The 27600-nt window shown below is 38.9% G+C and overlaps 1 protein-coding gene across 3 annotated transcripts in view; it reads right to left on the bottom strand.

Moving 5' to 3' along the window:
* The window catches only part of FRMD5 (FERM domain containing 5), a 317309-nt gene extending 290128 nt beyond the window's left edge, over positions 1-27181 (bottom strand). For all 3 annotated transcript variants that reach the window (XM_065906252.1, XM_065906251.1, XM_065906250.1), the window contains exon 1: positions 27077-27181. In XM_065906252.1, the coding sequence (XP_065762324.1) occupies positions 27077-27178 (102 nt within the window). In that variant the 5' untranslated portion in view covers positions 27179-27181. The remainder of the gene's footprint in view (positions 1-27076) is intronic.
* Between the last annotated feature and the right edge of the window lie 419 nt (positions 27182-27600).

Raw genomic sequence — 27600 nt, forward strand, 5'->3', positions numbered from 1 at the left:
ATCCTTGCATTCCTGGGATAAAGCCCACTTGGTCATGGTGTATGATTTTTTTAATATGTTGTTGGATTCTGTTTGCTAGAATTTTGTTAAGGATTTTTGCATCTATGTTCATCAGTGATATTGGCCTGTAGTTTTCTTTTTTTGTGCTGATCTTAATACCCTAGTTCCTCTTCTGCCAAGCCAACTAAATAAGTGCTATTCCATCATACACTCACCTGCTGCTACAGGCCTCCTTTACTTCAAAGATTTCTTTTCTCCCTGTTGTTCACTGATCGATATCATGTCAAGATCTCCTAGGCTACTCCTCCCCATCACTTATTTCAAATTGCTGTGTTTGATCTCTCCTGCACTCATGTGCAATCACTGGCCAGAGAATTCACATGGAAAATGCACAAGCCCTGGATGAGGGAGCTTTAATATTATTCAATAGAAATTGATAAGTATAAAACATATGCACCTAATAAAACACATATTTCTGTGTTACAGTTGAATCTACTCCCTTCATCTCCAATTACTCCAGGCTTCCTGTAAGGCTTTAATCATCTCTTAACACTCACCCCGCTTGTAATCCTTCAGGACATGCAACATCCTTTGTCTTCCATCAGGAAAATATAAAAAGATCTCCAAGATGCTCCTCCATTCCTCCAGACCCTACATGAAGATTACCTTTAACTAAATAACTCCTTTGGAACTGGAATTCCCAAAAAATATTTTGAGGAGACTTAAAAAAAAAAAATCTCTGAGATCTAAGATCACCAAGTGGAAGAAGGAGTTTAGAGAAATCAAATTTCTGAGAAAATAGAGTTGAAAGGAAGGAAAGGAACTGGCAGAGAGCTGCTGAGAATAGTTAACCTGAAAATACTCAAGTACACATCTCTTCCAAGTAAATGCAGGTGTCACATGAAGCCACCCCAGGACCTGCTCAGTCAGTTTTATAGGAATTTACTTGACAGCAGGAGATTGCTGGAGACCCTTGCTTCATCACCATGCATCAAAATACGTGAATTCCAATATGACACAAAGACAAAATGAGGAATTTCGTAGTCACAAGTATGGTAGCTATTTATATATAATTTCTGATAATACCAAATTTAGATTATCTGAATATACTCATTAAAAAATACGGTAACTATAACTATTTCCCTGTTTATATACAGTACTAAAACTCCTTTCCATACAGAAGTAATACTACAGGAAAATAATACTGTCATTACTGAAATCCCTGCAGAGGTAGAATATTCAGTCTTGCCTACTGCCTTGCATACAGCAGCCGCACGCCCCTTTATGCCTGCAGAGAATACAGAATCAGTGCATAAACTGTTCCTTCTGATTTTTAAATGTTACTTTTATAGGTTTTCCTCTCAAATATAGATTTTCCAAAACTTACTTTTCCCACCATTTTTAAAAACTCCCTAATTGTTCTCAGCTATCTCTTTAAACATGGAAATAAATTTCCATTTTCCCAAGATTTTTCCCTTTTGGTAGAGTTGGGAGTCCTTATATTTACTCATTTTCTTTTTGGCCCCCAAAGCATTTCAAGGCCCAGGATCACTGGCAAACAAATCAGGCTCTCTCTCTGACCCCTACCAGCAAATTCTGATGGAGCTTATGCCCTTAGATAAGCTATTGGCTTTTGTCTGCTATTCCAAAAAGAGTTATTTTACCTAGTTGGTTATACAACACCTATACCATGAAAACTAGGTTGAGCTATATATTACTTTATATATGATTTTTCATTTAACTACAGGATTTGCCACAGATTTTCGTGAATAGTTTGTTTAAAAATGCTTCCATACTCTCCCAATCTGAGGGTTGTCTTTTCACCTTGCTTATAGTTTCCTTTGTTGTGCAAAAGCTTTTAGGTTTCATTAGGTCCCATTTGTGTATTTTGGCTTGTATTTCCAATATTCTGGGAGGTGGGTCATAGAGGATCCTGCTGTGATTCATGTCGGAGAGTGTTTTGCCTATGTTCTCCTCTAGGAGTTTTATAGTTTCTGGTCTTACATTTAGATCTTTAACCCATTTTGAGTTTATTTTTGTGTATGGTGTTAGAAAGTGTTCTAGTTTCATTCTTTTACAAGTGGTTGACCAGTTTTCCCAGCACCACTTGTTAAATAGGTTGTCTTTTTTCCATTGTATATCCTTGCCTCCTTTGTCAAAGATAAGGTGTCCATAGTTCGTGGATTTATCTCTGGGCTTTCTATTCTGTTCCATTGATCTATATGGAACTGTCTTTGTGCCAGTACCATACTGTCTTGATGACTGTGGCTTTGTAGTAGAGTCTGAAGTCAGGCAGGTTGATTCCTCCAGTTCCATTCTTCTTTCTCAAGATTACTTTGGCTATTCGAGGTTTTTTGTATTTCCATACAAATTGTGAAATTATTTGTTCTAGTTCTGTGAAAAATACCATTGGTAGCTTCATAGGGATTGCATTGAATCTATAGATTGCTTTGGGTAGTATAGCCATTTTGACAATATTGATTCTTCAAATCCATGAACACAGTATATTTCTCCATCTGTTTGTGTCCTCTTTGATTTCTTTCATCAGGGTTTTATAGTTTTCTATGTATAGGTCTTTTGTTTCTTTAGGTAAATATACTCCTAAGTATTTTATTCTTTTTGTTGCAATGGTGAATGGTATTGTTTCCTTAATTTCTCTGTTTTCTCATTTTTAGTGTATAGGAATTCAAGGGATTTCTGTGTGTTAATTTTATATCCTGCAACTTTACTATATTCGTTGATTAGCTCTAGTAATTTTCTGGTAGAGTCTTTAGGGTTTTCTATGTAGAGGATCATGTCATCTGTGAACAGCGAGAGTTTCACTTCTTCTTTTCCTATCTGGATTCCTTTTACTTCTTTTTCTGCTCTGATTGCTGTGGCCAAAACTTCCAAAACTATGTTGAATAGTAGTGGTGAGAGTGGACACACTTGTCTTGTTCCTGATTTCAGGGGAAATGCTTTCAATTTTTCACCATTGAGGGTAATGCTTGCTGTGGGTTTGTCATATATAGCTTTTATTATGTTGAAGTATGTTCCTTCTATTCTTGCTTTCTGGACAGTTTTAATCATAAATGGATGTTGAATTTTGTCAAAGGCTACAGACAAAGGATTAATCTCAAAAATATACAAGCAGCTCCTGAAGCTCAACTCCAGAAAAATAAATGACCCAATCAAAAAATGGGTCAAAGAACTAAACAGACATTTCTCCAAAGAAGACATACAGATGGCTAACAAACACATGAAAAGATGCTCAACATCACTCATTATTAGAGAAATGCAAATCAAAACCACAATGAGGCACCATTACACGCCAGTCAGGATGGCTACTATCCAAGTCTACAAGCAATAAATGCTGGAGAGGGTGCGGAGAAAAGGGAACCCTCTTACACTGTTGGTGGGAATGCAAACTAGTACAGCTGCTATGGAGAACAGTGTGGGGATTTCTTAAAAAACTGGAAATAGAACTGCCATATGACCCAGCAATCCCACTTCTGGGCATACACACTGAGGAAACCAGATCTGAAAGAGACACGTGCACCCCAATGTTGATCGCAGCACTATTTATAATAGCCAGGACATGGAAGCAACCTAGATGCCCATCAGCAGAAGAATGGATAAGGAAGCTGCGGTACATATACACCATGGAATATTGCTCAGCCATTAAAAAGAACGCATTTGAATCAGTTCTAATGAGATGGATGAAACTGGAGCCCATTATACAGAGTGAAGTAAGCCAGAAAGATAAAGACCAATACAGTATATTACTGCATGTATATGGAATTTAGAAAGATGGTAACGATAACCCTATATGCAAAACAGAAAAAGAGACACAGATGTACAGAACAGAATTTTGGACTCTGTGGGAGAAGGCAAGGGTGGGATGTTTCTAGAGAACAGCATCGAAACATGTATATTATCTAGGGTGAAACAGATCACCAGCCCAGGCTGGATGCATGAGACAAGTGTTCGGGCCTGGTGCACTGGGAAGACCCAGAGGGATGGGGTGGGGAGGGAGGTGGGAGCGGGGATAGGGATGGGGAACACATGTAAATCCATGACTGATTCATGTCAATGTATGGCAAAAACCACTACAACATTGTAAAGTAATTAGCCTCCAACTAATAAATGAAAAAAAATTTTTTTTTATAAATAAATAAATAAAAATGAAAAAAAATGCTTCCATTTACAATCAATTTTTTTAAAAAGTCATCTATTCTGTGGCTCAAGATATACTTACATTAGTTGACATATCCCATTCATGTGGCTCTGTTTAAAACACACACAGACACACAACTATTAAAATCTACAGTACTCACAGCTTCGTCACAAGTTCACAGAGATGCCCTATAGTCCTAAGCAGAAGAACCTGCTCTTCTTAAATTGTTAGTGCACATTTTTTTTTGCATAAAACATCTAAATACAAAACACACTGTTACCACAAAACGGTGACACTTTTAGAATTCAATTTAATTTATAGATTAGGGAAAAACATGAAAGCCATGTTATAATTCCCACTATAACTAAGCCTAAGTGATATTTTAGAGAAGTCATTCTATTGGCAACCAAACTACTGATCAAGCTGTTCAAACTGCCCGATTTTACTGGTTATGAATTTCTCTAATCTACTTAGTATTCAAAACTGTGAGCTTTTGGTTATAATTAAAAGGCTGTATTTTGGGATCCAGCATTTCTGGTTTTGTTTTTAATATACTATGGAGCATACAATAATGCATACTGAGAATGCTGCCTCTGTAGTATTTTTAGAAATTAGATTTCTCTAGGCCAAGATATAATTTTCCCCTAAATGTGAATGATTAAAGCATATACCAACCTTTGAATTCCCAATGAGGAATTCAACTGGCACAGGCACCTTCATCTACTCCATTCCAGGCTCTCTCTTCCCAACCCCCAAGAAAGACTGCTGTGAACAAAATGACCCTAGAATATCATCACTGAAGAGAATACTGCTACCTGCTGCCTTTTAACACAGTATGCCTATGTATCATTTTTCTTGTTATTAAAGTACAGATGATTTACAATGCTGCATTAATTTCGGTTATACAGCAAATTAATTCAGTTTCATATACATCTGTTCTTTTTCAGATTCTTTTCTGTTATAGTTATTACAAAATACTGAATATAGTTCCCTGTGCTATAAAGTAGGTCCTTGTTATTTATTTTATATAGTATGTATAAGCCCTTGTTGTTTATCTATTTTATATATAGTAGTGTGTTAATCTCAAACTCCTAACCTATAAATTCTTTTTATTTAAGTATATGAATGGTGTTTTCTAAAATGCAAAGTGTAACATAACCCAGTGGTAGTTCAAAATAAATTATGAATACACTAGTATTTCTATTCCTTTGCTTTTAAAATTAAATTCACTGACTTTTTAAAAAAAAATTAGCCTCTAATTTTAAAAAATGGCATGTGTTATTTTTAAATTACTTCAAATGATGAAGGCAAACCTAAGAAAGAAGTGTTAATAAGTCTCATAATGAAGTAGTATTTCAATATTTAAATTATACGACTATTTAAAAATTAACTTGAATAAAAAGAAATTAGTAAATCTATGGCCGATTCATGTTGATGTATGGCAAAAAACCATCACAATATTGTAATCATCCTCCAATTAAAATAACTTAATTAAAAAAAAAAGAAATTAATAAGACAGACAGTGAGTAGCCACTCAAAATGACTTTGAAAATTCTCAGGTAAAATTTTTCTCTTCTCTTAACCAGGAAAGAAAAGAAAGAATGCTATGATTGACAACTTCATCAGCTCAGATATCAGAAATGGAAGATACTGCCATCTCTCCAACAGAGAAGGCAGCTGTTTCCAGGGTCTACAGTTTCTGAAGACTGACAAAGACCCTTAACTCCATCTAAGAGAGAGGAGCCAGATCAGCAAATGAAATCTCTCGACAGTACTGGGGGAGTGGAAATGTATGACTCCACCATTCATGTCCACGAAGTAAATCTTGATAAGGTATCTGATTACTACTATAAACCAACAAATGGACTTAACCGAAGTAAAGGTGTATTAGGTGTCAAACACACCTGAAGGGAGCAGACAGCCCAGAGGAAACACAGTAAGTAGTATAAGAAACTCTACAACCGTGAGGGAGGGAAATTCAATACCAAATTTTAAAAATCTATGTGCAGCCTATAGCTTTAATACTTCAGCCAGGCTTGTTAAGCAAAATATCTGTACAAAATAAGATAGGTCATCTTTTCCTTAAGACGAAACTAACACAGTCATCTCTTCTAGTAGACACCAGTGAGGAAGGGTCATCTATTTGAAAGAAAAAGAGGAGGACTAAGGAAGAGGAAAACTTACCATAGAAACCAAAGGCATGAGACAGAAGCAAAAAGAATCTAAGTATTGTAATAAACAAATAGAACCTAACTAAACTTAAAAGTTTTTGCACAGCAAAGGAAACTATAAAGAAAATGAAAAGACAACCTAGGGAATGGGAGAAAATATTTGTGAATGATTTGACCCACAAGAGATTAATTTCCAAAATATACAAACAGCATAATATCAAAAAAACCAAACAACCCAATCAAAAAATGGGCAAAAGACTTGAACAGATATTTCTCCAAAGAAGACATACAAATGTCCAATGGGCACATGAAAAGATGCTCAGCATCGCTAATTATTAAAGAAATGCAAATCAAAACTACAATGAGGTATTTCCTATCCCCTCACACCAGTCATGTGGCCATCATTAAAAAGTCTACAAATAATAAATGCTGGAGAGGGTGTGGAGAAAAGGGAACCCTTTTAAACTGTTGGTGGGAAAGCAAATTAGTGCAGAAACTATGGGAAACATGGAGGTTCCTCTAAAAAACTAAAAATAGAGCTATCATATGACCCCCCAATCCCACTCCTGGGCATTATCTGGAAAAAATGAAAACTAATTTGAAAAGATACATGCACCCATATGTTCATTAGAAGCACTGCTTACAAAAGCCAAGACAAGGAAGGAATCTAATTATCCATGGACAGAAGAATGGATAAAGAAGAAGTATATATATAGAAACACACACATATACACAAAATGGAATATTACTCGACCATAAAAAAGAACAAAATAATGCAATTTGCAGCAGCAAGGATGGACCTAAAGATTTATACTAAGTGAAGTAAGTTAAAGACAAATATCATATGCTCTCACTTATATATGGAAGTTTAAAAAATGACATAAATGAACTTATTTACAAAACAGAAGTGGACTCACAGGCATAGAAAACAAATTTGTGGTTAGCAGGGGCATAAATTAGGAGTTTTGGATTAACAGATACACACTACTATAAACAACAAGGCCTATTGTACTCAGAGTCTTACAATAACCTATAATGGAAAAGAATCTGAAAAAAAATGATATATATGAAACAATCACTTTGCTCTATACCTGATATAACAACACTGTAAATCAACTGCACTTCAATTAAAAAAAAAAAAAAAAACAAGTAACTTATGGCCAAATATCAGGAAGAAAAACCATTTAAAAATCCTGCATATATCAAAATTCTAAAAATTTTTATAACACTATATCTGAATAATACTTTAAAATTTACAAAGTACTTTCATATTTTTTTCTGATTTTTTTTTCTCTCCTTATACAACTATGAAAAGTAGGCTGGGTGGATATCACTGTCATCCCTTACAATTGAATTAAAAAAAAAAAAACATAGGAAAAAGTCACAGAAGTAACTCATTCAAGGTCACAAATGTGATATGAAGCAGAACTAAGATTCGAGTTTTAAGTTTTCTGAGTCCAAATATGATGCACCTTTAACAATATCATTACTAAATAAAACTTCTACTCAAATCCACCGAAGGCATTCTAATAAAACTCTGCTCAATCTAATCATGCACTGCTTACTCATCAGTCCTGAATTCAATCTCAGACTGTCAGCATAGAATTGCTTTCACACTCTAGTAATTTCTGGGAAAATCTCAATAAAGGAAGGATTTCAGAACTGAACCCTTCTTCTAAAAGATAACTTATTCTAACCATTATGATTGCACCTAATGAATTCAATTTTACCCTTTCAACATTGATGAGCCATTGCTGGTATTTGTCAAAACTGATAACAAAATATAATGTCTGTTTCCCCAAGGTAAATCCCTTCTTGTTCCCTCACCTATTTTCATAATGTATTGTCATTTATAACCTCTGACAGTTGTGCCACATTTTCAACACTACTTAGAAACTAAGCACAATAATTTTAAAAGGTTTTGTACTATAAATTGGTTTCCTAAAGGAAGAAGAAGAAAAAAACACTTTGAGTGCAGCTAACTCATGAAAGATGACTTAGTTTTGATGTACTATTTTTCAGTATAAGAGAAACCTGTTTTTTAAATATTTATGATTTAAACAAATCTTAATGAGGCTTTTTATCATAATTCTTCCTCAAGTCAATAAATACTAGAATTTTAGAGTCATGACAAGATAATACTTTGCAAAATAAAAATCACTGGATTATAAGCCTATGCCAGACTATCTATATGACCTTAAGTCAATTTACCTCTCCGGGTCTCAGTTTTGTCCTCTAGAGAAAGAATTCTTTAGCTTTCAAACATTTTTTTTTCCCCCACAGAGGTATCTCTTTTCTAATAGCATATTACATGGGAATTCAATATAAAAATGGGAAAAGTAGAGTTCTTCTGGGCAGGGAGCTCAGATCCACACGCACTCAGAATGCTCCTAGGTCCCCCAACCTCCAAGCCCAGCCTCAGACAGCCCATGAAATATGTCTGAGGAACACAACATAAAAACCAAGAATGAACTCTTTCATGTCTATTCCAACTCCAAAAGTTTAGGATTTCATGAACCTTACGATCCGTAGCATATATCATTAGAGAAATGAAAATGAAAATTTCAATGAAATACGACTACACACCTATCAAAATACTTTAAAAAACAACACCTAATAATACTAAGTGCGGGTGAGGGCTTGGAGCAAAGGAAACTCTTATTTATTGCTGGTGGGAATGCAAAATAGTATAACTACTTTGGAAAACAGCTTGGTAGTTTCTTATAAAGGTAAACATATACTTATGCACAACCAGCAATTCCATTTTTAGGTATTTACTCAAATGAAATGAAAACGCATGTTTAAATAAAAACCTACATGTGAATGACTTCCCTGATGGCTCAGATGGTAAAGCATCTGTCTACAATGCGGGAGACCCAGGTTCTATCCCTAGGTTGGGAAGATCCCCTGGAGAAGGAAATGGCAATCCACTCCAGTACTATTGCCTGGAAAATCCCATGGACAAGGGAGCCTGGTAGGCTACAGTCCATGGGGTCACAAAGAGTCGGACACGACTGAGCGACTTCACTTTCACTTTCACATGTGAGTATCATCTACAGCTTTATTCATAATTACCAAAAAAAATAGAATTAACCCAAATGTCCATCAATTGGTTAATGGATAAACAAACTGTGATATAATCCATAAAATGGAATAGTACTTTGCAATGACAAGGAACAAAATGCTGACACATGCACTAATGTGAAGATATTTCAAAAGCACTATGCTTACACTGAAAAACTACAAAACATTGTTTTAAAAAACCAAAATAAATTGAAATACACCACATGTTCATATATCAGAAGACTTAACACTGTTAAGGGGATGGCAACACTCCCCAAACTGATCTACAGGTTCAGTACAAAATTCTATCTGGAATTTTGTGTGTGTGTGCAGAAATTGACAAGCAAATCCTAAAATTCATAAAGAAATGCAATGGACTAAGAACAGTCAAAATAATCTTTAAAAATAACACAGTTGATGGATTCACATTTCCCAATTTCAAAACTTACCACAAAGCTAAAGCAACCCAAACAGTGAGACGGTGTGGTACTGGCATAAAGATAGATCAATGGAATATAAGAATCCAGATATAAACACATACATTTATGGTCTTACTGAGCCTCAGCCAAAGGGACCAAGACAATTTGATGGGGAAAGAATAGTCTCTCCAACCAAAACTGCTGGACAATTGGATGTCAACATGTAAAAGTATAAATTTAGGCCCCTACTTCACATTACACATAAAAATTAACTCTATTTGGACCATAGATTCAAATGTAACAGTTAACAACACAAAACTCTTAGAAGAAAATACAGGAGTAAACCCTGATCTGGAGTTAGGTCAGTGATTCCTTAAATTTGACACCCAAAGCACAAGCAATAAAAAAGATTAAAGTTGGATTTGATCAAAATTAAAACCTCTGGGTCTTCCCTGGAGGTCCAATGGTTAAGACTTCGCTTTCCCAACGCAGGGAGCCCAGGTTTAATCCCTGGTCAGGGAACTATATCCCGCATGCCACAACTAAGACCCAGTGCAGCCAAATAAATTCAGTTAAATAAATTAAAACCTTTTATGCTTCAAAAGGTATCACCAGGAAAATAAAAGACAACCCACAAAATAGGATAAAATATCTGGAATTCATCTATCTGATAAAGGCTCGTATCCATAATGAACTCTTACAACTCAATAACAAAGACAACCCATTTAAAAAATGGGCAAAAGAGATTAGACATTTCCCAGAAAGACACACAAATGGCTAATAAGCACATGAAAAGATATTCAACATCTTTAGTCATCGGGGAAGCGCAAATTAAAACCACAATGAGATCCTACTTCACTCTCATAGAATGGCTATAATCAAAAAGACAATAGTGAGTGGAAAGGATGTGGAGAAATTGGATCTCTCATGCAGTCACTCTGAAAAACTGCTTGGCAATTCCTCAAACACTAAACATCAAGTCACCATAGAACCCAGTAACTCCACTCCTAGGTATCTATCCAAGAGAAATAAAAACATATTTCCACACAAGAACTTGTATGTAAATGTTCACAGCATATCCAAGAGAAATGAAAACATACAACCACACAAAAACTTGTACATAAATGATCATAGCATTTTTTATAAAAGCCCAAAATAAAATAAAACTTTATAAAAGCCAAAAAGAACACAAATTTCCATCAACCAATGAATGATAAAAGGAAATGTGATACGTCCATACAATGGAAAATCATTTGGTGATAAAAAAGAAGTACCTACATAAGTTACTACTTGGATGAGCCTCCAAAACATTATGCCAAGTGAAAGAAGTCAGTTACAAAAGACCATATATATAGAGTGATACCATCTATTTGAAATGTCCAGAATCTATAGACAGAAAGGAGATTGGTGCTTGCCAGGGGCAGAGAGTTGGGAGGAGGAGACCGAAAATGAGGATGACAGCTAATTGGAAGTTATATCAATGCACTAAAATTAGACTATGCTGATTATTGTACAACTCTGTAAATATACTAAAAATTGTTTAATTGTATCCTTTAAAAAGACTAACTTTATGATATATAATTTGCATTGAGATCTCAAAAAAGCATTATGCTAAGTGAAAGAAAAAAAGTGAGTCACTCAGTCATGTCTGAGTCTTTGTAACCCCATAGACTGTAGCCCACTCAGCTTGTCTGTCCATGGAATTCTCCAGGCAAGAATACTGGAGTGGGTTGCCATTTCCTTCTCCAGGGGATCTTTCCGAACCAAGGATCAAACCTGGGTCTCCTGCATTGCAGGCAGATTCTTTACCATGTCAGATTCAAAAGATTATGTATTGTATGATCCTATTTCTACAGCATTGTAGAAGAGGCAGAACTATAAGGACAGAAACCCAATTAGTGCATGACAGAGATCCAGGGAAGTGGGAGGGGAGAAACCATAAAAGGGCGTGGGAAATTTTATGGGATAGTGGAAATATTCTATATATGTTGGTTATACAACCGTACATATTTGTTAAAATTCAAAGACCTGTACACCTATAAAAGAGTGAATTTTTACTCTATGTAAAGAGTACCCCAATAATCTGAATAATCTGACTTTTTTAAAAGGCAGGTTTATATTGTAGGCAAAGTGGAAAACAGTATTTGGAAACTTGAGAGCAAATAAAATAGTGGAAACCTTTAAAACACATCAGAATTGACTCTTTAAGTTCCACAGCATATATGGAGTATGCCTCCTATGGATATCATTGAGATTACATAGACTGTAGCCCACAGCATATATGGAGCATGCCTCCTATGGATATCATTGAGATTACATGGACTGTAGCCCACTTGGCTCCTCTGTCCATGGAATTCTCCATACCACTCTATATGGCAGAGTGGTATTTGAGGACTATGGCAGAATTCCCCCTTAACATTCGAGATCAGTTTTTTAAAAAGGCCTCCTGAAAGACAAACATATTATCAATTTCTCTGGCCAAGTCCACTAACTAAGGAGGGAAAAATGGCATTTCGGGTAGAGTCTTAAGAAACATCCAAACAGAATATCATCTAGGATATACCTCAAAAAAACTTTACAAAACACTTAAGTTGCATTATTAACAAATGTACAATAATCTACATGAAGTGGGCAGAAGTGGGCAAAGGGCTAAAGAGAAGACCATGAGCATTCAGTAAGCACCATTCAAGGGAGACAGAAAAGCTGATTCTGGTAGATACACAATTACTAGAACCCTACTATGGAGCAGAGAGACAGCTTACAAGGCTTTGGCACAACCTAGAATAATATCCCTCAAAATCATCTGATTTTCTCTGCCTTCCAAAATAGCTTTTAATTTGGGTTTCCAAAGTCTCTGATCCAAAAAGAAGTTTCTTCAATGGCAGAAACTAGTTTTCAGTACCTTACTATATGATTAACAAACAGATTCGGGATTACCGAAAAAAGTTCTTAGGACTTGATGGGCATAAGTCAATCCCCCAGATCTAATTGTTGAATGAGTACAGAAAATCATATTTTGTGTTCTGCAAAACACAGACCCAGAACATAGACTGCAGCAGTCACCAAGCTCTTTTTTTGACATCTCTTTCTTTAAAAGGAATATCTGCATTTATAAAGAATATCCTTCACAGAGGGAACACGAAGAAAAACACTACTGAGCCATGGACAAATGTTTGTGCTAAAAGAGACTTGAGGGGTTTTCTATTTGAGTCTCATTTTGCAGATGAGAGGCTCAGTTGTGTCTTAAAGCTTAAGTTACCTGTTCAAGGCCTCAGAGTAAATCAGTCACAGTCAGGCACTTAACACAGGGCTCCTGACTCCCCCACATCAGTGTTTTTCCCACTGGACTATATTACTTGCTTCATCATAGAGCAGTGAGTAAGAACAACTCTGAGGTCAGAGATACAAGTTCAAATCCCAGCTCCTGCACCGACTAGCTATGTAACACTGGGTGAGTTATTTAACACCTCTAAGCCTTATTGTACTCATCTGTAATTAGGGGCAATAATATTTTCTATTAAATATATATGAGTAAATGAAACGATGCACATAAAGTGCTCATCACAGAGCCCAAAACACAGTAAGTACTCAATAAAATTTTAAATGGATCAATTAACACATAGTACAATTAAGGTACATAATATGGACACTATATCAAGTAACTCTCTAACACATAAGAGTGGCACCATGTTATGATACACATAATTTGTCAGTACGTTCATTTTAATTGTAATTAATCATGTCACAAAAACATAAGGAGAGGAACAGAAAATCATATGGAAAAAAGGATGCAAAAAAGACTACTGAGATATCATTTCTATCCCTTAATTTGTCTTATTAGAATATAATTGAAAACATTTTATTTTCAAGTGTCATATGACAAAATGTATCTATCTGCTTATTAAAAACTCTACATAATTTTGAAAAGTAACTGCATCCTAATCAAGCGAGGAAACTTTCTAGTCATTCTAAACCATAAATCCTAACTAAACAATAAACATATTTGCTCATGAAAACTAATTTAACCACTTTAAAACTTTTTATTATTATATCATGATAGAAAACATTGTAAGGATAGTATAAAGATGTCCCATGTGTCCTTCACCCAACTTCCCCCAATGGTAACATTTTATATAACTACAGTAAACTGTCAAAACTAAGAAGTTGACATGTGAATTGAGATGAAATTCACATCATAAGATTACCATTTTAAAGAGTACAGTTCAGTGGCTTTTAGTATATATCTAGAGTTGTGAAGCTAGCATCACTAAATAACCACCTTTTAAGTCACCAGAACATATCTCTAAAGACCAGAAAATCTGTTCATTTTTAAAAATCTATTTATTTCAAGTCAGAGGTAACCTTACATTTGCATTATTAATAATCCCCTTTATCAGAGCTAACATTTTCATTCATGCACATCTATTATCAATATTTATTGGACTCCAAGGTGAGACTTTACATACGAACTGTACAAAAATATAACCTCTGCCCTTCTAACAGTTCACAGTCTAGAGAAAGGAAGATGTGTGAGTGAACACTCACAATTTAGTGTGGTAGGTCTCCAATAAGGTCCCCCCAAGGCACTACCGAGAAACACTGGGTATCTACCCTGGAAGGAGGAGGTGATGGGAGACTGATTCATGCAGCGGGAGAAAACGCACATGGAGGATGGCAGGAGACAAGGCTTGGGAGAGTGTCGGCAGAGATGACAGAAGGCCTCCTATGCCATGCCAAAGGCCTAACTAAATAATAAACCAGTAGGCAATGGGAAAAGCTCGAAGGATTTGATCAGAGTTGCATTTGGAGGCACTTTCACCCTAGACCTTTAAAGACCCTGTATCTGACAGGCACAAATGCAGAGCCGGGCAAGACAATGGAAGCCCTGATTCCTGCCATCACCAAGGCTACAGTCCAAAGAGAAAGGCTGAATTCATCCAGAGCACCATCATGCCTCAAAAACGCAGAGCTCCTGTGACTTCTTGGAAGTTCCCATCTCACCCCACCTAACAGGAGAAGCCCGAGGGAGTGAGGAGTGAATTCAGCTTGGCATGCTATCAATAAGACCGTGATGATCACAGAAATATTGAAATCTCTCTCTACCAGTTAACAAATAGCCGTTGCCCTCAGCGGCTTCTCCTTTCTTCCCTGGGACCAACCCCCAACCCCACCTCCCATGATTCAGCACTAAATATTTACTGTCTGAACCCAGTAGAGGACCCTAGACCCAACTTCAGTGCTCTTTGGCGGAGTCTTGGTCAGGGAGGTAGACATCTTAAATATCACCTCTACATGGGGGCCAAGCCCAGAAGCCTCCTTTAAACCATTAAGCATCTTCTCATATTCAGCTGCAACAACAAAAAAACAGATCTCCAATATGCTTTCATTATCCCCATCCTGCTTCCCCAGATTCTCCCTCCAAATTCTGACCAGATATTTCTGCTTATGGCTCATCTTGCTCTATCCCAACAGTTTCTCTGGTTTTAATCTTTTGTTTCTCCCTCTAGTCAACAATTTTAACTCTCTCTCCAGTTTCACTGACTTTAGCTGTCCAGTATAAAGACTTTCCTGGCCATGGACAGCCCTACCATGTCCATCCAGGCCTCAAGAACCAGACCTGAAGTTACAGTAGACATTGGGTCTATTAATCCATTGTAAGTGTGTGTGTGTGTGAGTGAGTCACCCAGTCACATTCAACTCTGCGATCCCATGGACTGGAGCCCCTCAGGCTCCTCTGTCCATGGAATTATCCAGGCAAGATTACTGGAGTGGGTAACCATTCCCTTCTCCAGGGGATCTTCATGATTCAGGGATCAAACCCAGTTCTCCTGTGTTGCAGACAGATTCTTTACCATCTGAGCCACCAGGGAAGCCCATTAACTATAAATAATTGCAAAAAATTAATAGAAAATCTAAACATACAATATTCAGTCCAGCCTCAAAATATCACTTTATACAATACAGATTTTCATTTGTTTGCACTGTCTCAAATTCTAATTAACCAACATATGTTTTTGTGTTAAACAACAAAATTAAAGGATATGGATCACATTATGCTTCAGTGTATTTACATACATTACAATCACATTTATTTTTCCTAACACCTCGCACCACCAATAGAAGGTGTGGCCACCACACAAAGAATCTGACCATAAGCAAAGGTATAACTTGTCAGTGATACCAATTAAAAGTGGTGATAAGAGAATGTATTAAATGAATGGCCTAGAGTATAAATTAGCATAAAACAAAGAACATAATAAGAGATGGACAGAAGAGCTATCATGTCAGAAAAGATGGAAGGAAAATTGTGGAAATCAAGAAGTGAAGACAAAGTAAAGTTTTTCAATTTCTTTTGCCATTTTCTTTTGACCACAAGCTAAAGGGATCTTATATGAGACACACTATTAGTAGAAATAGTTCATTACATTTTATGACATACTAAAAGATATAATTTGCAGCAAGACAATATAATATCATTACATCTGTCTCTTTCAAATAATCAGACTGTCTAGCACCAATATCAAAAATTGGAATACAGGTAATATGTGTTCTCCTTTACCATAAAGTTATTAGAAAACAATTCCTAGATGTGTTTTCTGTGCTATGGCTATTCATTTAAAGAAGCTAAATTACCTAAATTATCCAAGGTGTATCTAAAAATAAGCAAAGGAAATGTTGATCAGCTATTCTGCTTATAAAATCTGACATGACAATAGTCAGCTCAAACTTATGTCATATAGTTACAGCAAGCAAATGCTCACTTTTGTTTTTTTAACTTACTGCACATGTACTAGAATCTGAAACTGGGCATAGATTGAAGATTTAGATTTTTGCTTACGGTCATATTCTTTGTGTGGTGACCACACCTCCTGTTGGTGGAGGGAAGTGTTAAAAAAAAAAAAAAAAAGGTGTGATTGTGATGTATGTAAATATACACTGAAGCATAATGCAATCCACATCCTTTAATATACGGAACTACCTTATGTTTTGATCAGACTTCTCTCTCACACAGACAGATTTCTTCTCAGTGGCCTCCCAGAGTGCTGATGGGATATTCCATTGTACAGATGAGTGTATACTGCGAAACTGCAGATTCAAGATAACATTCCAGGCATCACTGCCAGTCCATAGGTCCTTTGACCTATGAACCTCTAATTCCAAAACAACCTCAGGGAGTTTTAGAATTTTCTAGAGGCAAAAATCTGAAAGAAGGCAGGCTGGATGTCTTCTCCAGCCTCATTCATCCCCTAGAAATACTTGAGATCCTTCAGTGAATTGATTATTTCTGCTTCCTTGTGTGGTGATCAATGTCCTTACCTGCTTGGCTTACCTCTTGTGTGACAAAATAAGAATCTTCTAACACCTCCTGCCTAGAGCATCTGGAATACTCTGGGACTCCTGGAGTCAACTCTTCCACTTAGGCGTCCTCAGAATTAGGCTAGGGCCCAGACTAAAGGCCCTTGAGTTAAAATCAGGCTACAGAGAAACAGGCTCTGCATCTGTTTGGAGGCAAAGGATAATTTGCCAGACTTTTAAGGGCCAGAATGAGTACCAGACTAAGAGTGTTCAGCTGAAGACCGAAGAATTGATGCTTTTGAACTGTGGTGTTGGAGAAGACTCTTGAAAGTCCCTTAGACTGGAAGGAGTTCCAACCAGTCCATCCTAAAGGAGATCAGTCCTGAGTGCTCATTGGAAGGACTGGTGTTGAAGCTGAAACTCCAATACTTCGGCCACCTGATGTGAAGAGCTGACTCATTTGAAAAGACCCTGATGATGGCAAAGAGTGAAGGTGTGAGGAGAAGGGGACGACAGGATGAGATGGTTGAATGGCATCACCATCTCAATGGACATGAGTCTCAGTAAACTCCGGGAGTTGGTGATGGACAGGGCGGCCTGGCGTGCTGCAGTCCATGGGGTTGCAGAGAGTCTGACACAACTGAGCAACTGAACTGAACTGAATGATCTGGCTTTTTCCTACCACAAATTCAATGAAAATGGCCAGACATCTGAGTGTGCCCTGGGGCATGCTGCTTTGAGGCACCACTACTTCTTTCAGGTCTTGGGCCCATGGGCTTTTGCTAATTTATCTGGCTCCCATAACACCACTTCACAGCAAGCCTCCTTAATCTCTCCAACAATATGCGGTGCTCATATTGTCAGTCATTCCCCTATTCATCAGTCTGTAGACTATCCCTCCTTTTTCTCCTTTTCCAGAGCAAAATAACCGATTAGCATTGGCATTCTGCCGAACATTGATTGCCCAAATGCCAAACAGTGCTTTCTTGGAGGTTCCCATCCCCAAAGCTCTAGCCTGGCATTGTGCTGAGTGCTAAAAGTGCACCCTGTGTAGGGCTGGGAACTTCAGAGCTGGCAGGCAGGGGCACATGGAAGAATCCAGGGAAGTACTCTTCTGTCCTCTAGAAAAGCTATTTGGGGTGGCCACTTGGGTTAGAAATGCTAAAAAAAAAAAAAAAAAAAAAAGTGCCTCTTAGGACTCCATGGGTCACATTTCCAGACTCTTAATACACGATCTAGGCTACACTGTATCGGTCAAAGGATTTTCAAATATTAGCTGGATGTTAGAATTTGATACCCTCTTTTTTTGTCAGGTAACAAATTGATGCCAAATATGACATTTCTTGAAAATAAAATTCACATGCGCTTGCTGCAGCCACAGAATTGAGATTGCTATCCCAATGCACGTTTTCTTTATATGATGCCATCGCTTTATGAGGAATCTTAATTTGTGTTACAGTTTTGGAATTAGATTTAATTCAATGCCAGCTTTATGCATTTATTTTTAGTTTACATTCACTCCTCTGAGCTTGTCAAGAATGATTGAAATTCACTGACAGTAATTTTTCCTAGGCAAGTAGATTCCTGTTCTTTGACTCAACTGTGCCAGACCAAGTCAGATCAACATAGTAAAAGAAAGATTAAGTATATTTGGCTTTACACTTTTAGCTTTTCTACCTAGAGGGAGCCTGCTGCTACCTCAGCCTGGAATGCCCTTTACCCATCCCCATAGCCCATTTTCTACTTTTGGCAACTTTTCATGACCCAGTTCAAACCTCATCTCCTTTGAAAAATATTTATTAGTCTCAAGTCCCCCACATTTGCACTGCCACAGCATATCACCTTGTATAAGCCCTGAATTTTGTGATGTTTTATAGTTTGCTATTTACATGTTTGCAGTCCTTCTCTAGACTGTAAGACCTTGGACAACAGGGACCTTTACAATTCCTGTCCCTCTAGTGCTTTAAGTTGTGAAGATTTCTTTTGAAAAACAGTATACAAATATGAAATAATCATATTGTTTATAGGTCAGAGAAGATGAATAATAAAATAATCAATAATGTAAGAGCAACAAATTGGAATTAAGACCCATCTTTAGACTCCTGCCCACTTGAAAATGGGTATGCATATCTGCAAATAACCTTTTGCCTTTCAAAGTTAGAGAATCAGTTAAGGCCATTCAGAAATAGAAAGTCAGAAATATGAGATTCACTCTTGGCTTCTCCTGCACTTTTAATATCCAATCAATCAATAATATTTATCAATGTTCCCTACTAAATATGTGTGTGACCCAGGAGGGATCCTCAATCCTCAGCAAGCTAAGTGTCAGCTGGAAGACTTGTTAAAGCAAACAGCTAAGCTCCAGCCCCCAACTTTCTGATTCGCTGGATCTGCAGCGGAGCCAAGAATTTGCATTTCTAACAAGCACCCAGGTGAAACTGGCGCTGTTCATCCAGGAACCACACTTTGAGAACCACTGCTTTAAACCAATGGAGAAGGAAATGACAACCCCCACTCCAGTATTCTTGCCTGGAGAATCCCAGGGACGGGGGAGCCTGGTAGGCTACAGTCCATGGGGTCACTAAGAGTCGGACACGACTGAGTGACTTCATTTTCACTTTTCACTTTCATGCATTGGAGAGGAAAATGCCAACCCACTCCAGTGTTCTTGCCTGGAGAATCCCAGGGACAGAGGAGCCTGGTGGGCTGCCGTCTATGGGGTCACACAGAGTTGGACACGACTGAAGCGACTTAGCAGCAGCAACTTTAAACCACCCACTCTCCTTACTTTTAACACGGTTCATGACTTCTACAAAAAGAAATGAGCCCCTGACTTGTGACACAGTAAGACGGCTCAAATAAGGTAGAAGGATAGCTAGGTTTGGTCCTTATCCTGGGTTCTGGCTTCCCTGGGTAGGCAGTGGTTACCTAACCTGAAATGATCTTGAACATATGAGAGAAAAGTACTAAAGCATTTCTGGAGTGGTCCAGAGTGCCTCTAAATACAGAGCAACAGATGAGGTCATGGTAATGCAGGAGTCAGAAGCAGAGGGGGGCACGAAAGCTATAATCACTTGTCAAAGGGGTGTTTTCTGTAGACAAGTGAATGGAGCTATTGTACACAGACTCGGTGGTTGCCAAGCATGTGGCCCAATTATTTTGCCTGTATGAGCATGGCACAGAAGGATCTCCTTAGAGGACTTCACACAAGCTGATGTTTAGTCCGGCAGTAGCAAGCAAAGGCCGGGAGAATCTGAACCTAAGAATCTTTTCACGTTCCTACCTGCCAAATCTAGGATATGAGACAACTAAGCTGGAAGGACCACAAAAGTAAAACAGTACAGCAAGGGGCCTATCTTGTTCAAAATATTGGCAATAATGAGGATCACATGGCTGCCTTGGGAGGCAAGAGGTCCATAATTTAAATCTGGGGATTATCCTCCCAGAGAAACTGCTCACCCCAGTTTACCTCTGGCTCTACCCAAATATAAAATGTCTGTCAAAGTTCAAAATGACCTATTGGCCACCACGGCTTAGGTCTTAAAAGAATGGAAGGTCTGCTTCAGTAGCTAGAATGGACATATGACAAGGTGTTCTGCTTTCTTAGGAGAAACACCATTCACTTTACAACATAGGACGGAGATGCTTTGTGCATGCTAAGTCGTTTCAGTCGTGTCTGACTCTTCGAGACCCCATGGACTGTAGCCCATCAGGTTTCTCTGTCCATGGGGTCCTTCAGGCAAGAATACTGGAGTGGTTGCCATTTCCTTCTCTAGGGGATCTTCCCCACCCAGGGATTGAACCTGCGTCTCCTACGCCCCGTGCAACAGCAAGCAGGTTCTTTAACACTAGCGCCACCTGGACAGAGATGCTTTAGTACTCTTCAAATTTCTCCACTGCATGAGAAAACCATTCAGGTGGTTGACTTGCGCCCCATAAAACAAAGGAGCAACAACTGCGTCTTGGCCTCCGAGAGAGCAGCACCCTCCTCCCCAGGCACCATGCAGGTGAGATACAGAAGCTGTAAGGTTGCTGCCAATCCTCCATGACATTCCCATCTCTTGTACAAGCTCTGGCTAGGCACAGCTGAGGGAGAGACACCCACAGGAAGCTGCTCCGGGAGACAGCCTCTGCAGAGTCCAACAGAATGTTGCAGATGAGCCCATCAGCGAGAACATGAATTCAACTTGAAATAGGCATAATTAGAAACAGATTGGCAAGCATGGTTCACTTCCTGTCCGGGCAAGAGGTTAGGAAATGAGACTGTGAGGAGGTTGTCTTATGCGGTGCTGATGTCAGGGAAAGGAGTGAAGATTTCTGTGGCTGTGGTGATACCTATACTCAGTATCCTAATTCTAGCAGACCTCTATCCATGTACACTGTACACATACACTACACCTATGAAGCACTGTACTACCCCCATGTACACTGTACTACACCGTATTCATTTCATGCAAGCCTTCTAAACCTGCAGAAATGGGGAAGTGAGGGTACCTGAAAGGCTTGACATCCTAAGAGACAGGAAAAAAATCATAGTGGTTTTGGACTGAAGCCCCACTAATTCCACAGAGGACAATGACAAAAAGTTATCAGGCTTCATAAAATACCACATTTACATACTGTAATTTCTCATCAGAAAGGGGGGCTACACAGCAAAATGGTTTGAAATGGAATGGGTTGAAACTCCAGAAAGGGTTACGTTGATACAACTGTTAGAAAATGCTTATTGTTTTCAGGTGTAATAACTTTTAAAGTGTTTTAGTTAACCCAGCAGTCCCGTGGCACAAATTAGAAAAAGTATTTACTGAACTAAAACTATGGAAGGCACTGAACTAGGTGCTGTAATTCTGAGGGTTTAAGATTTATAGCCTCCGCTTACTCTCTCCTTTATAGATTAAAGTGTGATCTATCAGAAAATAAATTTCTTAAAATAATCAAAAATATTTTAATATATCATTGGTAAATTGCCTCTAAAATAATGTCATGCTTCTTGTTTTGGGTTGCACATTTTAAGACCTCTACATAAATCACTACAAACATGAAAAACTACTGTTTTTTTGCCTCGGGTTGTCTGATTTTATTTTGGCAAACACTTCCTTTTTTAAAGTATGACATTAATATCATAGACATGATACATTGTCTCTGGACAATATAACAGAGGACTCAAAAGCCACATTATATTTTATTATACACTATAGTGAATTGCCTCATCTAGCATACTCATTCCAAGCTTTTAACAAAATGCAAATTCATACAAATACCCTTGAGTAAAATCTTCTGTAGTGATTGCTTCTAGGTTCCTCTTGGATGAACACTGACACTTCCTTAAACAGGACTTCTTCAAAATCAAAAAGAATGAAAGCATAAATACATGCCTAGAATTTACCTTCTGTATCAAACAGACTGACTTGCATTACTTTTATACAATAAATGTTTTAATGCACCAATTAAGAAACAGAATACAAGTGCTTTTAGGATCCTAGGAAGCTAATTTTGGAACTTAGTTTTAAGAATTAGATTCTGACTGACTTGCTATTGTAACAGAGATCCTGAGACTGCATAATTACTTTTTAAAATAAAGTTTTAAAAAACCAATATTCATGAAAATACATCAGCTCTGTGTTTTCGTCTGTTAATAAAATTACCCTAATTCTCTAAGAACATCCCTTTTGCATTAATGAAACCAAGGATTCCACTTATCAAGAAGTTCTTAGAAAAGACAAGCCATGGTTCAAGCAATAAACGTCCCTCTAAAGCCAAAGACCTTGTAGAGTAGAAGGAAAGCAAACCTGAACTCTTGATTTTAAAGAAGAGTTCTAATAAAGATTTCACTTAAGCCAGCACAGGATTTTACAGTTTTATTGAAATTAATCATAAATAATTTTAAAAGCACTTACAGCTGAAGTTCATTTATTTTTCTAAAACAGTAAAACATTTCAGTTCTATTTCTGAATTGAATAGACTAAAGCACAAAGTAAGTACAGTAGGCTATTTAAGTGTTCTTTATTATTTGTAGTAATTTTCCAAGTAACTTTGTCTTTACTGTGATGTAAGTATTAAATTTCCATTTTATAGATGAAGAAATTAAGGTACAGACAGGTGAAGTGCCTTAAGGAGTCAGAATGGAGAAAAGGAACAAAGATGGGATTTAGAAGCAAAAGGACTGTGGTTTAGAGTACAGCCACCTACTAGCTTTGAGCAAGTTCCTTCATCTGGGATTTTCATCTGTAAAATAAGGACAATACCACCTACCTCTCAGTGGGTGATGTAAGGTAGAAGCAAAGCACCTGGCAGGAAACTAGTACACAGTTAGCCATTCAACAAATACAGGCTCTCCCATCAATCCGCAATCCCATTTTCTTTAGCTGGTACAATGAGTCTATAATCAATCCATAACACTGATGTGAGGATGATGAGATAATAATACAGGCAAAGCACCTGGCAGGTGCAAGGATCAACACATTTGTTCTCCCCCTCAACATTCCCTTCCGTACTCCAGGTCCCACAGTTACTAAGTGGCTGAGCCACAATCAAATCCGCATCTTGGTTCCACTTTAGAACTGCCTCTGCATGTACATTTCATTTATGGTTGTACCTTATTTAACTGGAAAAACTAATCTAACCTAACTGCTTAATCAGTTGTTATTTCAGTATGTTCCCAGTAAAATCAGACTCATTTCTCGGGTAGCTTTACTTTTCACCAATAACCAAAAAACGTAATTAATATTTCTGACTTGGCAATATATATTTTTGATACATACTTCTACCGGCATTTCTGTGATAGTCTTAATATTTTATAAACTATTATAGCCTGAAAGATAGTTTAAAAATCTATTCTTGAGGATATTACATGCCTAAGCACCTAAATGACTCCATTTGGGGAGTTCAAAAATACTAGGTAGCCTTTTCATTTTTCCTATTTTCTCCCAAATAAAGTAATAAGGTAAGGTAGTAAATGTGGTAACTAAATAAATGTGATTAAGAGAAAGAGATTTGTGAAAAATATGGACCAGATTTGCACTTATGAGGCAATGACCTTCAAAACTGGCAGGGAACTCTTAACAATGTTCTTCACAAGGAGGCAATTATACTACAACCCTTCTATGTATACTTTCATTTCTCATGGTCCACAAATATACTTGCATATCAGAAAGAATAAAAGAACAGGCTGGTAACTGTGGCAACCTTCATTGAGAGGATATAAGGAATTTTTATTACCTTAATAATCACATCATAAATGCCAGATCAGTATAACTGCTGCAATACAAAAGGCTAGACCAACACTTTGACAGAATTTCCTACAAACTGAAATTTACCAAATGTAACTAACACTCTAAGCCAATAATACACTTCTGGTTCTGTAATACCCTATGTGGTCTCTGATCACCTCAAGAAGTACTGACATTTAGATACCTTATTTTCAAGAAAAACACGGACATACAACACTTTTAGGAAAAGTTTAAACTATCACCAATTTTTTAATATAATATATGGTACTGTAATTCCTAAATGATGTAAATATTGCTTTAATTTAATAAGTGACACACACTGATTTAAAAAAAAAAGACCCTGTGCCCAGTGTTTGACAAATAAGTACATGTGTGCACTCTCTCTCTCACACACACACACATAATAGAAATATACAAGGGGGAAAAGTTGTTAAGAAAAGCTCAACCTCTAAATGCTCAAAAAAGGTATATGCTCAAAATATTAATTTCACTTAAAATACTGTCTTATCCACATTTCCTCACATGGGTAAAAACAAAAGCAATTCACAGTAGTAGCACCAAAGAATGACAATAATACATATACTTTAGAATTTCTGTGTTTTTAAATTTTCATAAAAGAAACACAATGCACAATCATTGACACATCTAGATAGTGAACACTTATGACAGTCTGGGCATATTACATCAGGCTTAATTTTTAAGCAGCCTAAATTTTTATAACATATTAAATTGTAACAATGTAAAATTAAGACCAGCAGGAAAATAAACACAACCACAGTAGCACACAGAAAGCATAAAACCAATAACTCCTGATCAACTTAAAAATATTTTCCTCAACAGTAATAAAAACTACCCACAAGTATAATACCAATCTGCCAACTGGATTTTCCACTAACTGGGAAAAATAACTAGTTGCCTTGTTGTGATACCTTAAAACCACAAGGTTATCACTAAATGGAGAGGTGTTCTATTTGTACTTTCTATCTCGGCAAAAGTTAATAATCTGCCCCAGAAATTTTATCTCACCATATATCCCAAAAGTATTTTTAAACTCATAAAATCTAAATCTCACACTGCCCTTGATATGCTATTGTGGTAGATGCTTTAATTTTTAAAATAAAGATTTTTAAAGCTCTACACAATGTATTCAAATAGTAAACATGTCAACTCAATCTATGTTTTCTCTGGTTCCCCCCACTCCCACCAAAAACAAAACACTTGTACATGACACATAAAGATACGACAGAAACAAAAAGTAGCATGTCACTCATTCAGTAAGGATATAATACACAACATCTCTCTGTCATATTCTACTACAAAAATCCTTTCACTTTATGGCTAGCATCTTTATGACTGCTTAATCTGTATTTAAGGGGCCTGAAAAAGAGATTTTGTTCTCCTTCCCTACCCTCATAAATCTTTGGCAGAGGTCAGCACTTATGCCCAGAGCTGGGTTTTGGAGGTGGGAGAAAAAGGAAAGTGGAGAGAAGGCAGAACTGAGCACGGAGTCAGCAGACAGCAGCTGCTCTCATATACTATCCAGCGTCTTTCTCACACACCGCTATTTTCCGCTATTGAGCATTGTCAGCAAAAAAAAAAATAATTAATGGGGGTTGGGGGGAGGCGGGGAGGGAGACAAAGAGAGTAGGACCCGGGCAGACAGCTCTTGCCTGCCACATCTGAGATGAGAAGCTCTCTCGGGGTTTTGCTGCAGAGGCGAGAGATCAGGTGAGACCCTCCGGGTCCAACTCAATCTGCTTCTCCAGAAAGAGCAGTTCGGGGCAGGTGAACACAGGACCCTCTCGACTGAGAACTACGCGCCGGAGCATTGTCAGCGGTTTCTATTCCTGACTTTATAGAGGAGGAGAGAGGGCAGCGACTGCATTCCTGGGCAAGACTACTACTCCTGACGTGCCACCCAGCAGGAGGTTGTAAAAATCCCTTCAAAAACACCAGGTTCCGAAGAATGCCGTGCAGCAGTACCGTATTGTTGGCGTTTTTTCCCTTTTTTTTTTTTTTTTTTTGTAAGTCACCGATTCTCGCCAATGCCAACCCTCAAATCGCTGGGACTTGTTGCTAAATCTTTACCTCGCGCCCCCCAGAATTGCCCAGCTGAATAAGATTTGGGGAGCGAAAAGCCGGGGAGATAGGGGGGTTAAATCTTTAAAGCCCAAGGGGCTGGGTTCCCTTCAACAGGCCACTCTGTATGGGCTACGCGTTCAATTCTACCTTCGGAGAGCTCTGACTCACAAATGCTGGGGGGGAGATTATGACATACACCATCATCCTTCCAGTCAAAGAGATAGGAGAAAAGCCGCCAGCCGTCCTTGCCCGGCCAGAAAGCCAAAGCCTGCACCGCTCCCCCTCCACTCCCCGTCCCCCGACGGGGCGGCCGGGGAAAGAGCCTCCAGCCCTCTCCGCCCCCCTCCGGACGCCCGCGGAAGGTGCTCACCGCATCTGCGGGTTCGAGGAGCCAGGCTGGGGCGCCCTCACCTCGGGAGAGCGCAGGGGACGAGCTGGGGGGTCCAGGACGCCTGGACTCGCGCCGCAGCGGCGCCGAGCTCCGGGTACCCAACCCCGGACCCGGGCTCAGGCGCCCTGCACCGGCGGGGCCGTCCGCCGCAGCCAGCGGCGGACAAAGCGCTGGGGTCTGGGACGACCCCCGGGGGGCGGCCGCGGGCCAAGCCGGCTAGACTCGGGGGAAGAGGGGCTCCGGCGGGCGGGCGGGCGGCGCGCACTGACCTGGATGGTGCAGGTGTACTCGCTGTCGTCTAGCAGCCGCACGGTGCAGCTGTACTCGCGCTCCAGGCTCCTGCTGCTGCCGCTCATCAACCTGCTCAGCATCTTCCCGCCCGCCCGCCCGCCTCCGGGGGAGACGCGGCGGCGCTGCGGACCCCGCACCAGGCGCCCCTCAGCCGGGCAGCTCCGCGCCGGCCCCAGGCACCTGCCCCATCACCCCAGCGCGATCGCCGCCGCTGCCTCCTGCCCGCCCGGCTCCTCCTCCTTCTCCGCCACCGCCTTCCCCCAGCCCAGAGCAAGCGCCGGACTCGCTCTGCTCCGCGCCCCACTGCCCGTGTCCTGCTTGTGGGGCGGAGACTCGGCCGGAGGAAGGCCAATGGGGGTCAGCGCGGCGGAACCGAGTGGCAGACGGAAGAGCCAATAGAAACAGAACACTGCGATGATAGACAGGTCAGGGAAGCAATCGCGGCAAAGCAGTTGGACCGAGGAGTCAGACCCGCCCTCTGGCGTCCCAAACCAGGGGCTCC

The sequence above is a fragment of the Muntiacus reevesi genome, chromosome 15 (genome assembly GCF_963930625.1).
Source record: "Muntiacus reevesi chromosome 15, mMunRee1.1, whole genome shotgun sequence".
Lineage (NCBI taxonomy): Eukaryota > Metazoa > Chordata > Mammalia > Artiodactyla > Cervidae > Muntiacus > Muntiacus reevesi.